The 14,963-nt window shown below is 40.5% G+C and overlaps 1 protein-coding gene across 1 annotated transcript; it reads left to right on the forward strand.

Annotated features, from left to right (window-relative positions):
* The first annotated feature begins 1,310 nt into the window (after nt 1-1,310).
* Nucleotides 1,311-11,781, forward strand: kcmf1 (potassium channel modulatory factor 1). The gene is made up of 7 exons (XM_030065781.1): nt 1,311-1,515; nt 4,041-4,208; nt 4,888-5,027; nt 6,186-6,287; nt 6,467-6,647; nt 9,678-9,972; nt 10,960-11,781. Exons 1-7 carry the CDS (start codon nt 1,500-1,502, stop codon nt 11,222-11,224), a joined length of 1,167 nt encoding a protein of 388 aa, XP_029921641.1. The 5' UTR covers nt 1,311-1,499; the 3' UTR covers nt 11,225-11,781.
* Nucleotides 11,782-14,963: the final 3,182 nt, after the last annotated feature.

Raw genomic sequence — 14,963 nt, forward strand, 5'->3', positions numbered from 1 at the left:
AGAAAGGCTGAGGGACTTGGGCTCTGTGAATCAAGGACTGTGAATTTACAAAACTGGACGGACTTGTAAATAGAACTGTTAAACCCCCTGAAAATGTTGCGACAGTAGAGGTGCTGTTCATACATACAAGATGACTGATTTGCACAACAACATTTACTAACTTGGCTGTTTAAAAACCACAGGCATTCATAATCAAAATGTACTCAGAAAAGATTTAAATCATTGTTAAAAAAGAAAAAAAACAAACAAAAAAAACCTCTAGAGAACGGTAGAGTGAGATAAACAGGCCACAGGGAGTGTGAGTTTCAGCAGTGTGACGTTCTGGGCTACATGGCAATGGTAGTGTGAATTCGAATCTGTGTCCCCAACAACAACAGAAGACCACTCAGAGCAGTCTGTTGGACTGAAAAATCAATAAAATATTTAAATAAAGTTTGTCTTTGCAGTGAAATGATGACACCCGAAAACCATCGCAAACAATCAAACAAACAGATAAATAGACAAACACATTTGAGACATAGTAATACCAGGTGTGAACAGTTACCTGTCTCAGGTGATAAGACGATCTAAACAGCGCCTTCCCATGGTGCGTTCAGGGACCCTCGCATAGTATTGATTGGTAAATGCACTGTTTTTCCAGCATCTGCAGTACCTATTCCTCTCCAGCAGGGGGTACAGCCACACCTCCATCACCACTAGTTCCTGCGTGTTTAATGGGCAGGGTTCATAATATTGTTTTTTATTTGACTTTATTTCTATTTGTGAGGTGTGTGTTTCAGGATATTTTACAGTTTTTATAAATACAAGTAGATTTTTTTTTCAGTCATAAGCCACAATACTTTGGCATAAAATTTAGCTCCATACATTTAAATACAGCAATTTGTATTTATGGCAATTTGGATAGCATGTGAAGGTAGGGAATGTACAACCATAAGTGGCATTTAAAAAAAAAAAAAATAATAATTAAGCCCTTATGAAAGGGCTTTGACCCCTGACCCCTTTATACACACGCAGGAGCGCTGTACACACACACGCCCACACATACACACACACACCAAATTAGTCACAGGGTGATGTAATAAAAAAAAGTTTAGGTGAAATTCATAGGCTTTACAGTTTCAATATCGTTTTCATGAGAGACGTCAGGATTTTTTTTTTTTTTTTTTTTTTTTCATTTTTTTTTTTTGTCATTCATTCATGTGACGATTAGACTCCACTGAAGCGGAAGTCGGCGAGGGCGTGTTAAAAATGACTAGATGAAACGGGGCCGAGTGATTTTATGGAGGAGGGCGCCCCCTAGAGTCCAACTGGCAGCAGCTACTTGAAATGACAGTCGGGGAGGGGAAACAGAGCAGACAAACTGTGAGCTGGGGATCCATCTTGCTGGGGAAGGAGGCGAGGGAGCACGCCTTTTTAGTTTTGTCTCTCAAAAAGCTGTATCTTCCCCCGTTAGCCGTGCCGGGGAGCCCGAGGAGGGGGGCTGTGTCACTGTCTGTAGGATGTCCCGACATGAGGGTGAGTGTGTAATAAATAGCTTTAGACTAGCGCCTTGTTGGCTACCTGGTTAGCTAACTCCTTAGCTAGCATTGCTAAGTGGTTATTCAAGTCAGGGGGGCTGTGTTTTTGTAAATGCACTTTTCGTGGCGACCTCTGACAATTATCAAATCAAACCCTCTTGGCATTCTTTTATGTCCGGTCCGTTTGAATTAAACAGGGAGGTGAGCTTTTAACTTCGGCTAATCTCGCCATGATAGGGCAAGACAAACGGAGCTAAGCAGCTAGCCGTTGCTAATCACTGCGTTACCTTGCCTTAGTACGGCTAGCAGGCAAGCTAAAGTGTGCTAACATCAAGAGTCGTCCTGCAAGTTGACATTACTTCTGCCAGCGCTCTTTACACAACATTAGCTGCGCATTATGGTAACGCCGGAGTACATTATCATCTATTGCATACATGTCTGCTCATGTGCCCACGGCTGTTTTGTGGCTGCTACAGCGCACTCCCGTTTGGTTGGCACACTCTTCTTAGTGAATGCACTGTCATCAAGAAGACATAAAGTCTGATGAGAGGCCTCACTCGTTGACCGTGAATCAACCACTAGCCAGCGAGCGACTAGCTAGGAAGCTACTGTTAAGTTGTGTTGACTCGCTAACCAGATGTGTGTCCAAAAACGACGTCGAGTTTGACTGGCAGCTTTAGTTACCGCATAGTTGTAACAGGGCACTCAGCCCGGTTTTCCCTATTTAGAGTTGCTATGGTGTTCATTTATGCAAACATACGCCAACACCCGGTTAGTTAGTTAGCCTCAGCAGAAGCACAGGGAATGCTTAACTCACCTAATCTTTAGTACAACAGCAAGCTTATTTGTAGTTTGTTGACTAAGTGAATAAGCTAGTTAGGTCTTAGCATGAGGGCACATTGTGTTCCTCTAGCCACGCAGTGTTGGTAGTCAGTGTGTTGAATGAGAGTTTGAGGAAGGAGCACTGACCTTTTTCTTTTTATTATAATGAATTTGATTAGCATGGAGCTAATACATGCATAGATTTCTGAGTTGTGCCTCACCATAAAGCTGGTGTGTGCAGGTGTGCTTGGGTCCATGCCTCTTAAAGAACAAGGTCAGGTGATGCCTGGACATTGCCAACTGTTCTTTTGACTTGCTGGTGCACCATAAATGCCTTCTCTGTATGTTGTTTTCAGTGCAGAAGTAATTCACCTAAGTATGTGAGGTGTAAATGTGAATCTGCCATAGTCTTACATGATATTTCTCTCCTTAAGTCTTCTCCAGGTCAGCTGTTGAGTGCAGTATCGCTTCTCAGCTTGATAGGTATTGTCCGATTAGATGATTTCTATCCATTGTGGTCCAGGTGTCTTCAACTACCAAAATGTTAAGTGAAGGAAAGCCATGAAACGAGTGAAATCTAGGCCTTTGGCATTGCACTAGCATATTTGGTGGCTGCTCCGGCTGTTCAGATGTAAACAGGCACCAACTGTTAGTTGCAGGTGGTCAGGGATCTCAGTAATGTAAGGATACATTTACATTTTGTTGAAAAGAGAAAGTCCAATTTAAGGATGAGCTTAACATATGTTTCATTGTTTATTAGGAATTTGTGTAGTTTGTGGGAAAAAAATTGGGTTTTAGGATCCAGATCTGATTTGACTCTTTGTATAGAAGAGAGCACATTGTTTAACAAAGGAGTATTGTTAATAGATTTTACCTTTTTGAAATCGGTTTGCAGAAACTATATGGATATTTTAACTTGAATGTTTGAAGGTGCAACAATTAGGTGAGGATCAACAATTTGATTGTATTTTTTGTACAGTTTGCACCATATAAACTTATTTTATTTGGAACAGGCTAGTGTTTGGTTTGACAGGGACTTACCTATGATTTGTAGTACACATTGGTCAAGAGGAATTTTTTTCACACTGGGAACATCAATATGATGAGAAATGGCACAGGGTAATGGTGTCTCTGTCCTGAAAAAGAATAACCGTCAGTAGAATAGTAAGCTAATGCTTGAGTTAATCCTTGAGTGTAAAAGCCCAGCAAAGAATTGCAGAATAATGCAGTGATATGTGATATGATGAGTAGCGGCCAGTTAGTAGACAGGTAAAGGGCTTTTGTTAAGGCCCGTGTTTTAATGTGCTCCACTTTACTTTGTCTTGCTTTCTTTCACTTTGTTCTTGACTGGCCTGATTTACCTACAGCTAAAAGAAATGCAAAAAAAACAGTACGCTATCCTCACTGACTGTATTTTACAAATTGGTGACAAAAGTTGTAATGTAATCAACACAACGGTGCCATATTTATTGGGTTCATACGTCTCAGCCTAGTCTTTGGCAGTACGTTTGGTGGTGACGCTCACTGGAATGCCAGAATTCCTCACTGCTGGCACTTTTGGGTCGGTGCCACTGCAAAACACATGCTCATGTGAAGTTAGCTTAGCCTAGCGGTGGAGACTTGTTTTCTCACAGTTATACAGAATACACAAGTCTGAGCGATCCACATGCTGACACAACGGTCTCCTTGTGTTTTTGGCAGGTGTGAGCTGCGATGCATGTTTAAAAGGGAACTTCAGAGGGAGACGGTTCAAGTGCTTAATTTGCTACGACTACGACCTGTGTGCATCGTGCTACGAGAGTGGAGCCACAACAACGAGACACACCACAGAGCACCCCATGCAGTGTATATTAACCAGGGTAGACTACGGTAAGGACTTGGCTGACAGCCAAGAAAGAAACCTGTGTGGCTTTCAGGTCATCGAGAAATCCTGCATGCCAGTGTAATTAGGGGTGGGCGATAATGGCCAAACATGTTATTCCACTAAAATGTATGTCAATATTATCTCAGTATATGTCAGATAATTGTTTACATCATGTTTAAGGGCTGCTCTCAGCTTCTGAGTGAAAACTGAAGAAGCTAGAAGGCTCATTCTGCGTATTCTCTGTAGCCTACCAAAACTATACAGCATGTAGCTCCTGTGTGAGGTGTGTGTGTGTCTCCTCACTTGTAATGGGGCGTGCAACCAAACCTTTTTACAGTCTCAACACGTTATTGGGCAATTTGGCATCAATCATAATTTTGTCAAAAAAATGTGACATTTTATTGAGCATTTCTTAATATTTATGTTGATGAAAAATATAGTGTCATAACTACTGTTATAGTTTTATTGCCCACTATATTTGTCAAGTATAATATGAAAATATTGCTGTGTGACTTTACTGTAGCCTGTTGTTAGTAATGACTCTAACATTTGATTCAAATCAAATGTTATGGCTGCAGCTTTGATGAATGTCACTTATTAAACACCGTATTGTATTGTGTAGTATATTCATGGGGTGAATCAAACACGGTTAATAACAGGCACTCTGTTGCTGTCATGTCCCAGACTTGTATTATGGAGGAGACACTTTCTCAGTAGAACAACCCCAGTCATTCACCTGTCCCTACTGTGGCAAGATGGGGTACACAGAGACCTCCCTGCAGGAGCACGTCACCTCAGAGCATGCAGAGACTTCTACAGAGGTGGTGAGTGTATACACACATGCACACACACACACACACATGCACACACACGTACAGTTCCACAGATAGCCTTGCAGCTTGTGTGAAAGTTTAGAAATGCAGCCATATAGCCATCAGTGCATTTTTTTGGACGTAGCCACTGTGGCATTTAACTTCTTAGGTTTGTTTGACAGATATGGACTAAGTTTCATCCCAGACTAATATAAAATATTGGTTTCAATTTGATGAATGGTAGCAGCTTTAAATAGCCATATTTTTTTGTGTGTGTAGCATCAACCAGTCAGTTCTTCTTTTTCTCCTTTGTCTAACTTGCTAATAGTGTTAGGGAAACAGAAGCTCTCAGTCAACACCGCCTGATTCTCCATGTGTGTTTAAAAATGCTGTCTGTCTGCAGGCTCCACTCATCCGTAACGCATTGAGTGGCATGTCAGTTTGTTAGCTATGATTTTAATCACCTGCCCAATATATTTCCTGCATTTAAATCCAGCAACCATTGAATTGGCTATAAACGTGTTCCAGTTAGGGAAACACCATTGGTATGTCTTCTCAAAATCTGTCTGCATTTATGGACACTTGTGTGATGTGTTTCACATGTTGGAATATGACACAGGTTGTGTTATTATTTTAATGCAAAAAATTCATTGTGTTGATAACATTAGGTGTGGTTTTCAGTAGAAAACATGGTGAAATGATTTCACTGTGTATTATCAGTCATCTACATTTTCAGTACATTTTTGCAATATTGTCATAATACTGAAAACCTTATTAATTTTGGTCATGATAATATATATTTTTTTCCTTCCAATTTGTATACGGTCCCATCTTTCATTCACATAGACAAATTCGGAGGCTTTTTCCTGCAGTGTCATTTTACTGTGGTTACCTCCTGTTGCTGCCTTTATATTTTGGAAATAATCATGAAATAGCACTTTTACATGTTGATCACAATTACCTAAACAAGTATATAATCTGATCAGATGTGACATAAAGCAATTGAAACTATTTCTTCTTAGCTTTTTCACCAGTAGCATTTCATATGTATAGTAGCTAATTAGAATGATCAAAAAGTAGTCATGTAATTATTTTGTAGAGATTTTTTTCACCAAATGTACTGAAAACATACTATATTGTGATATATATCATTGTCTCTTTCTTTGTCAGATCTGTCCAATATGTGCTGCCTTGCCAGGAGGGGACCCCAACCATGTCACAGATGACTTTACAGCTCATCTCACACTTGAACACAGAGCACCTAGAGATTTAATATCCTTTTGTGTGTGTGTGTGTGTGTGTGTGTGTGTGTGTGTGTGTGTGTGTTTGCATGCTTACCTACATTACCAAAACAATGTTTACTGTGCAAAATGTATCAATGCTCTTGCACTCAAACCTTCCGTCCTTTGTGCCACACATTACTGTATTTACCCTTAACGATTTGTGTTTATGACGAGTCCAGCAGCGTTCGGCATGTACGCAGGATGTTCCACCCTGGACGAGGACTGGGCGGTCCCAGAGCACGTCGGACAAATATGCACTTTACTAGCGGCTCCACGGGAGGACTCTCCTCATCCTCGCAGAGCTCCACGTACACCCCTAGTAACAGAGAAGCTATGGACCCCATTGCAGGTGAGAATTATGGGTACTTATCATAAATTGGGTTTCCATCCAAAATGTTTTGCATATTTTAAGCGCATTTCAAAAATTAGGTAAAAGAAAATGCAAATGAATGCAGGTTCCCATCAACTACCTTTTATGCGAATTATCCTGAGAAGTACAAGTTAGCTCTTAGAACTCAAAATCACTCCATTCTTCGCTGCAGCATGGCACCTAGACTCAAATGATGTTGATATTAAAAACTGACAGTCTGTATTGCCAGAACAGTTACTGGGGCTCTTTGATAGCTCTGTCGTAAATTAATAGGCTGGTGATTACTGGTGGAGGGGAGGTTTTCTCTGTCCGGTGGGTGATCCTTGACACCACACCTGCTCACAGCAGGTCACAGTTCAGCATTTCACAGAGCAGCACTGTGTCTCCTCCACTGTCGTGTTTGTTGTCTGACACAGGAATCCCCGGCTGCCCGCTACGTCATCGTTATGCAAACAAAGTGTTTTCGTCGCCCATTTAGTGTAAAAATCACATCAAGTGAGTGTAAAAACAGCCAGCCCTTTCTCATGTGATACTTAAATTGTGCATAGAAATACATTGATGGAATCAAAGCTATTCAGGTTGCTTAGAAAATTCTTGCATAACCTGATCAAAACCTTGTTTGGTCAATGGTTCAGTCCATTCATTAGCGCTAAGGCAAGTGCATTCCAATAGAAAAAAAAAGCCTACCTAGATATACCATGTGTTCATGGGTTTTCGTCTACTGTTGATGCTTCTGAGCAGTGTGGGTCCACAAGGAAAAATTAACTTGGTAGAGCAAAGAATTGAAAACCTGGTTGTAATGTTTAAAAACTGATGAGTAAAAGGACACATGGAGACTGGAGAGGATTTTGAGTGAAGTTAAGGGAAAAGATTTCACACAGATTAGGAGTGAGGATTCTGCTTACTCAGCTGTTCAGTTAGCTTGCCAGCTAGTCTAGCTATGTTACTTGTGTTACAGTCATATATAGAACTGGAAACGTTGCGGATTGGGCTATCAGTCAAATGAAGACATGAAGCTTCCTGTTCACTAAAATCAGGATTTGAATATTGTAACCTGGTAAGCATTAAACGTTAAGACTTTCCAGACATATTTGAAGGTTATCGTGATTTTAACAGTCAGTCAGATCTCATACAGATCCCATGTCTGTATGAGTGAAACTATAAATGCAGAGAAATCCATTCATGATGTTTATGTGAAAAACTGTCATAAATTTCCCCCTGGGGACAAATAAAGTATGATTGATGATTGATGATTAAATCTTTATTATCAAGCACAACCATCTAAAACACATTGTCAGTTTCATTTCTGGACTGGTCAGTACAGTGTTTGCATGACTGACCTGCTTCTGATAAACCTGAAAGTTACTTTTTGAGTGTCTGTTTTACAAATGGTATTCAAGGGCCATGTCTAAAATGTGTGATCAAGTATCTGAATATAGTTAAATTTAGTTCCTTGCTCTAGGCAGCTCTTACATTAAACTGGTGAGTTGATTGGTGACTTGGGAGACTTTCGTTAATCAGAGATATAGCCTGTTGTGGAGTCGAGCCACTGACTCCACACTCTGGGTCACATTTGAGTCAGAATAGTGTGATCTTATGATGGAGGAGGCTGGCTTTAGCATGCAGCTTGTAAGACTCAGATTGGCATGAAAGTATGCCAAAAAAAAAATCCTCTCAAGTAAATATCGACTGCCATATGTCAGATACATCTTATTATAAACGTAATGGGCTTGTGCATTAATGTTGGAGAACAGGTCTAATTGCTCTTTGAGGCCTCAGTAGCAGCCAGTCCTGGCTTGAGTGATCCATGGACTCTGGGGTTTGCATTTTGTTTGCAGTTGTTTACAAGCATTTCTCAATACTGAGTTCACTTTTTCAAAACTCATTTAAGAGTTAACACATCAGTGCTCTTTAATGACAAAACTCTCAACTGTCAATGAAATTCTCAGTCTTCATTTCTCACTTTACCTCAACCACCAGCAAAACAATGTATTTCCAGCCCATTTTGTAAATGTGTACATAATCTTCTTCAGAATGGATAAATTTAAGTTCAAAACTCATTATACATAACTCAAGGGGGCAGCAATCTAAATCTCAGATGATTCAGATCATAAAATATAATGGCTGTAGATGTGGTCATAAAGGCAAATGGTGACAGACTGTTGACTGAAGTAATCTAAATGAGACTAACTACATGATCATATGTCCCTCCGTGTCTGGACATTTCAACAGGCAGCAGAGATTCTTTCCATTAGTGTGTTAGAGGAGGGAGGAGGAGATTTGATGTTGATGAGAACTTAAAGCCAGAAGAAAACCCCAGCGTCCCATATATAAATGCAGGATTTCTATGTTCCCTGATGTAAACCTGGAAGTTTTGGCTACTCAGAGGAACTGTAATATTTAACCTGGCTGGCAACAGCTCCTTAAACTCAGCCACCGACTGTGTTTTAAGTGTGTGGTGTGGCAAGCTTGTGACTCCAGCTAGTTGGTGATTTTCACAGAGAATAAAAGTGCGAGAACTGGTGACGATGGTCGTTATGTGTCTCCATCATGGATGTATTAAGAGAACTGGATACAGCATCTGAGTTGTGCCCCCGTTCATTCCTAGGAAAGCTCTGTGGTGCATGAAGCCAAAAAAGTTCAACTTATCAGTGTAAAAATACCCCAATCTTCTTCATCTGTGGAGCCCGTAGAGCAAGCACACTAGTGTTTTCTTTAACCCCGCCTCCCAACTGCTTGGTCGGACTTACTCACCTGTAGTTATAAATGAGGATATTCAGAATAGTGTCATACAAGGTTTGCTAGCTACAGACTATATCAAATACATTAGGCTGACCTTAGTCTGGTATCCAAATTCATGGTCTAATTTTAGTATATTTTATTAAATTGTACCATAACAATGTACCTGTATGCACAGAAAAATGCTTCTGGGGAGTACCTGTTGTCTTTAAATCATGCCTTATTTGGAACAAGTGACACTCAAGTTCTTTTTTGTCTTTTTTACTGCAGAGTTGTTGTCTCAGCTGTCAGGTGTACGACGTGCTGCAGGAGGGCAAATAAACTCATCAGGGCCTTCAGCATCCCAGTTACAACAGCTGCAGATGCAGCTGCAGTTGGAGCGCCAGCAGGCGCAGGCGGCACGGCAGCAGCTGGAGACAGGCCGCCATGCAACACGACGTAGCAACAACCCAGGCAACATTGGCACCACCATCCCCCCGCCCAGCGCAGCAACTGCCAACACGGCCACTGTGGTTGAAAGCAATCCCTCCTCCTCGCCCCACAGCTCCCAGTTCTTACTAGCACGGTGAGTATGACCAGTCTGTAGCACGCACAGGTAGGGCCGCTTAAAGACAAACTCCAACATTTTGGCCATTTTGTGTTAGCTTAGCATAAAGACTTTAAATCTATGGGAGTCATTAATGAAGTAGTTACTTTGTGCCAGATCTTCCTGTACCTTCAGCGGTGCATGGATCACCGCGATCAACAGAGGGATAAATGTCTTCACTTCTTACAGTTCCACCATCTAACTTCTGCTGAAACCACTTTCATTTTTTTCAAAAGAAATGCCAAGACATGTATTTCAAAATTCATGATACATTGGGTAAATAAGACAGTTATGGAGTTGCTGTAAGGTATATTTTTTCACTTTAATGAAGCTACGCTAATGACTCCCATAGACTTCAAGTCTTTATTCTAAGCTATCACAAAACTCTACCTATCAAACATCTTGTCTCTGGTAAGTCAAAAAAGGGTATTTTGCCCAAAACATTGGAGCAGTCCTTTAACATCATTAAGATTATGGACTATAAATTTAAGCATTGTTTTTGTTTTTGATGTGCTTGTAGCAAGCATACACAAATAAAGGTTGTTAATGTCAGTGAGCCTGTACTGTTAAAAACTTTTTTTTTTTGTTTTTCTCTCTTACCATTTTCTCTGGGAAGTACTTACTGTCTTTAAATCATGCTTTATTAGACAAATTCAGGTGTTAAAGTTACTGTAACTCAAGTGGAGTAACTGATAAAACTGTCAGATTAATCCCTACCAAAATAATCATGTAGGTCTGACTTGCAAGTCTTTGCAGTCCTGTGCATCCTCTGCAGAAATTATTTGCATCAGTTTTTTAAAATAATTCCCTAGTGAGTCCAGATTGTGCTCCACAACATCACAGCTTTATACAAGTCCAGTTAGTTATTTTGCTTCTCTGCGTTTCCCTTCAACATTAAAATCTTCTGACTCAAGGAATCCCATCTCGGCCAAGTGTGTTTGAACTAATGGTGACCGTTTTCCCAAGGTTGAATGAACCCAAGATGTCAGAGGCAGAGCGGCAGTTGCTGGAAGGAGAGCGTGCCGACCGCAGCCTGTTTGTCCAGGAGCTACTGTTGTCCACGCTGATGCACGAAGAGAGCTCCTCTTCGGACGAGGACGAGCGCCGGGACTTCGCTGACTTTGGAGCCATGGGCTGCGTGGATATCATGCCTTTAGACGTGGCGTTGGAGAACCTTCAGCTTAGAGAGAGTAGCTCTACAGGGAAGGAGCCTCCGCCACCTCCTCTTTGATGTCCGAGCATCAAGCAGACTGTGTCCCCTCTGCTGCAACTGCCAGTGATGGGCAGCCCCCCCTCCTTTTTCTTCTTTCTCAGTTTGTTTTCTGGTGATTGTAATTTCAGGCCTGTCACCATTTTTGTTATATTGTGAACAAAAATAAAGAGCAAGTGGGGTTAAAGTGCAAGTGAGTGCGCAATAGTAACTGAGCGAGAGAAGAGAAATATTATATATAAATATATATGAAGTTGATAATCAATTCCACATAACTTTTTCTTTGCTTTCAGGTAAATGTTACAGGTAGCTGTGGCAGACCTTTGCTTCCTGTGACATGCAAACGGCTCTCCTTTATAAATACTCCACATTCAAAACTGAAGAGGGCTTAGGCTCCTCTGATGAAGCTGCTGTGTGTATTTATGACTATTAATAAATAAAAAGTGCTTGGATGGTTTACCATAACTACTGCATGCAGTTATTTGCAGCGTGCATGACTTTTAATGACTTTGTCATTAAAATGGAAAAAAAAAAAATATCCCAAAGCTTTCAACTGTTTTAAAGGGTTATTTCAAACATGATTAAGTATGAGAAATTGAGTAGTTTACAAAACTGACATGCTGAAATTGAATTCTAACAATATATTTCATTAGGTCTTTTGGAGACATATTTTTTGTCTTCACTAATATATATACATGCATATGTATATTAGTGAAACAAAACAATCGGTTTCTGCAGTAGCTTCTGAGGAAATGCTGCAATGTGTCTGTCTCTCAGCTCCAGATTGCCCTTTCTTTGTGACAGTGCTGTCTGAATATATTGATCGCTGCACTGACAGCAGCACAACTAATAAAGAGAACTTTAACCAGTCTGTTTTCACATAGCAGATGAATACTAGGAACAGAAAAAAAAAAACTAGAGCTTGCCTCTGAATTTTTCCTAGATGTTGATGTTTTAGTGATAAGCTGTGTAAACACCTATATAGTTTCTAATTTATGAACAAGTACAGAAGACCTACTCTATCCATTGCTCCATCGCACTATTTTCTGTCATTCATTCTCTGCTTATGTATAGGCCCAGTCTCAGACCACCACCTTTGGACTAACTACATTGCTGGGAAACAGGAGCGTGAGACTTTCCACATTGCAGAGACTGTTTTTAACGTTTAAAGAGAGGACATTCTTAATTTCTCTGCTAAGGATAGCACTTTCTATTTATTCATTTTTATTTTCTGATTCTTTTGAGCCTTGATATGATTCATGCCACCTCCATGCCTATACTTCTACCCTCTGTGTAAAATACAATGAGATGTATATTGAATTTGTGCGTTAACTTTCATAATGGTTCTAAGACATGGGCAGACTTTGTTTTTTAAATGTAAATTTAGAATACAATAAAAACAAACTGCACACAGCTTTTGATGAAACCAAGAGGCCATCACATCTTTCACTTTGTGTCTGTTTTGATTGCTCAGATGGGCAGTGTATTCAGTTTGGGTTGGCGTGCTGACGTGCCCCTGACGGTGTTTGCATAATGATCTATCTGCACTTGAACACTATTAATACTGTAGGACAAGAGCATTTGCTGCTCATAGCAACTGAACATGGCATTGCACATCTTTGCATGGTTAGTGACAGGTGAACCTGCACTCACACTTTAGCTCATGTGTAACCACCAGCCCGGGGTCAGGCTTATCCCACAAACAGGACCTCACCTACAGATAGCATTCATGTTGAAGTCACCTACCATAAACACTGCAGCACACTCTAGGGCAGGCTGCATACCAAGTACCTTAAGACATTTCCAGCCTATGCACTTGTGCAGGTGTGCATACGTGTGCCGATAGCACATACACATGCAGCACACTACTACCTGACCAATACCCTTTCCTAAAGAGCAAAGAACTGTTGGTATTGATTTGTCCTGGTGTCCTAGATGACTTTTAGGGCAGCTGTCCTTGTCACTCCTCCGAGGTTATTGTTAGAAACAAATGGTGCCCTTGTGATACCGTTCATGGCACAGCCACGGCTGCTGGTTCATTTTAAAGCAGGCAACCATCATAAGCAGTGGTGAAACACGCATCAAATATCAATCACATCATAAGAGAGGTGCCTTCACTATGTGGAGCTCAGATTGCTCAAGAGTCTCTGGAGGGGAGAAACTACCGGGAGGACTAGTGGAACAAAACTGACTTTTTAACTATTCCATAAGATAGAATCACTGGTGTCACCTTTTACAGTAACCATGAATCTTATTTAGTTTATTTAATCTGTAAAGTTAGATAGATAGATCGGTTGCACCACCAAACTCTACAAACATACTTAAATTGCAATTTGAAATGGTGCAAAAGAAGACATTAAAAATTCGGGGAACACAAGGCATATTGTAAGACATACCACCTTTATTAAATGCACAGTATCACAAGGAACATTTCCATTAATTGTGGATAAGCTACTCACATGATGCACAAAGCATTGAATTGATTGATAGAACTGACTGATTAAAGCAGGATTAAATCTGCCAGGAGAGTGCACACGCACACACACACTCTCGCGATGTGTGCGCAAATACACACATGCGCACACACACACACACACACACACACACGCATACACACACCACACACCATCTCTGAGACATTTCTGACACACACAAACATATTCACACTCTCTTTCTTTGTATTCACACAGTAAGTAAAATTTGTTTTCTGCACAGGGATGAAAACTGTTATTCTTTTTCTTTTTTTTTAACTTTTTTTTTTACCATGTATTTACAAAAGAATCATTGATCCCCCCCGCCACCCCCCCAAAAAGATAGATTACATTCAAAAAAGGTCCCAACCCCTCTAGATTACATTCAAAATAATATACTATTCATGATGCAAAGTCACAGTTATTCATCTGAAAGAGGATCAAAATAGGCTACAGTCAGTCAGAGGTGAGTGGTGGCGGAGGCCGGGGGGTCACCTTTGACCCCCTTGCCGTGGGCCACATGTCTGCTGGGACACCTGTCGGCTAGGAGAGGTCCTGATATTTTTATCAGATCCAGAGTCTATGGTCCTCCCACGCAGACGGACAGCATCTCACACCACCTCTATGTAAACTCCCCATCACAGTGGAGAGGAAAGGAGACAAAGAGATTTTTTTTTCATAGAGAAAAACACATTTTTCAAACAAAGTCCTCTGCAGATCAAAAGTTGCCAAAAAAGGATTGTATTCTCACTGTTATTATGAACAAGCACAAAGAAATTATACAATTTAGCACAAATAAAATTGTATTTACATATAGTATGTATTGCCAGAGGCCCATAACACATTATTTTCAATAGATGTCACACAGTTTTTGACATGATACCTGTTTAAAACAGATTATACTATTAAACATAGCCTACTATTCATATAGACATAGAAATATCAGAACTGTACAGAATGGACAGCAACTTATATACAGCTGACATGTGACTACTGTACATAACTGACAGATGTAATAATAAAAAGAGACAAAGAAACTGATGCTTTCAACAAGGACAGCGTGTCAAAATAAGATTTACCTCAGCCATGACCAACATAATAAGGGTCAAATTGTTTTAGAGGGCAAAAAGGGCAGCACAGTGGTTTCAGGTTGAGTGGCCAATTCAGAACACTGGTGCTCAGGTTGTGCATTCGGGGCCCTTGTTAAAGAAAAATACAAAGTGCACTTGACTTTTTTTTTTTTTCCCTCCTCTCCTCTATGCCTCAATATGAAAATACATGAGGGTTAT

The sequence above is a fragment of the Myripristis murdjan genome, chromosome 12 (genome assembly GCF_902150065.1).
Source record: "Myripristis murdjan chromosome 12, fMyrMur1.1, whole genome shotgun sequence".
NCBI classification, from domain to species: domain Eukaryota; kingdom Metazoa; phylum Chordata; class Actinopteri; order Holocentriformes; family Holocentridae; genus Myripristis; species Myripristis murdjan.

What these genes read in the sequence shown, in the direction of transcription:
- kcmf1 (XM_030065781.1), top strand. An exon ending in ATTAACCAGGGTAGACTACG is followed by an intron (nt 4,209 to 4,887) that starts GTAAGGACTTGG and finishes GTCATGTCCCAG; the next exon opens with ACTTGTATTATGGAGGAGAC. An exon ending in CAGAGACTTCTACAGAGGTG is followed by an intron (nt 5,028 to 6,185) that starts GTGAGTGTATAC and finishes TTTCTTTGTCAG; the next exon opens with ATCTGTCCAATATGTGCTGC.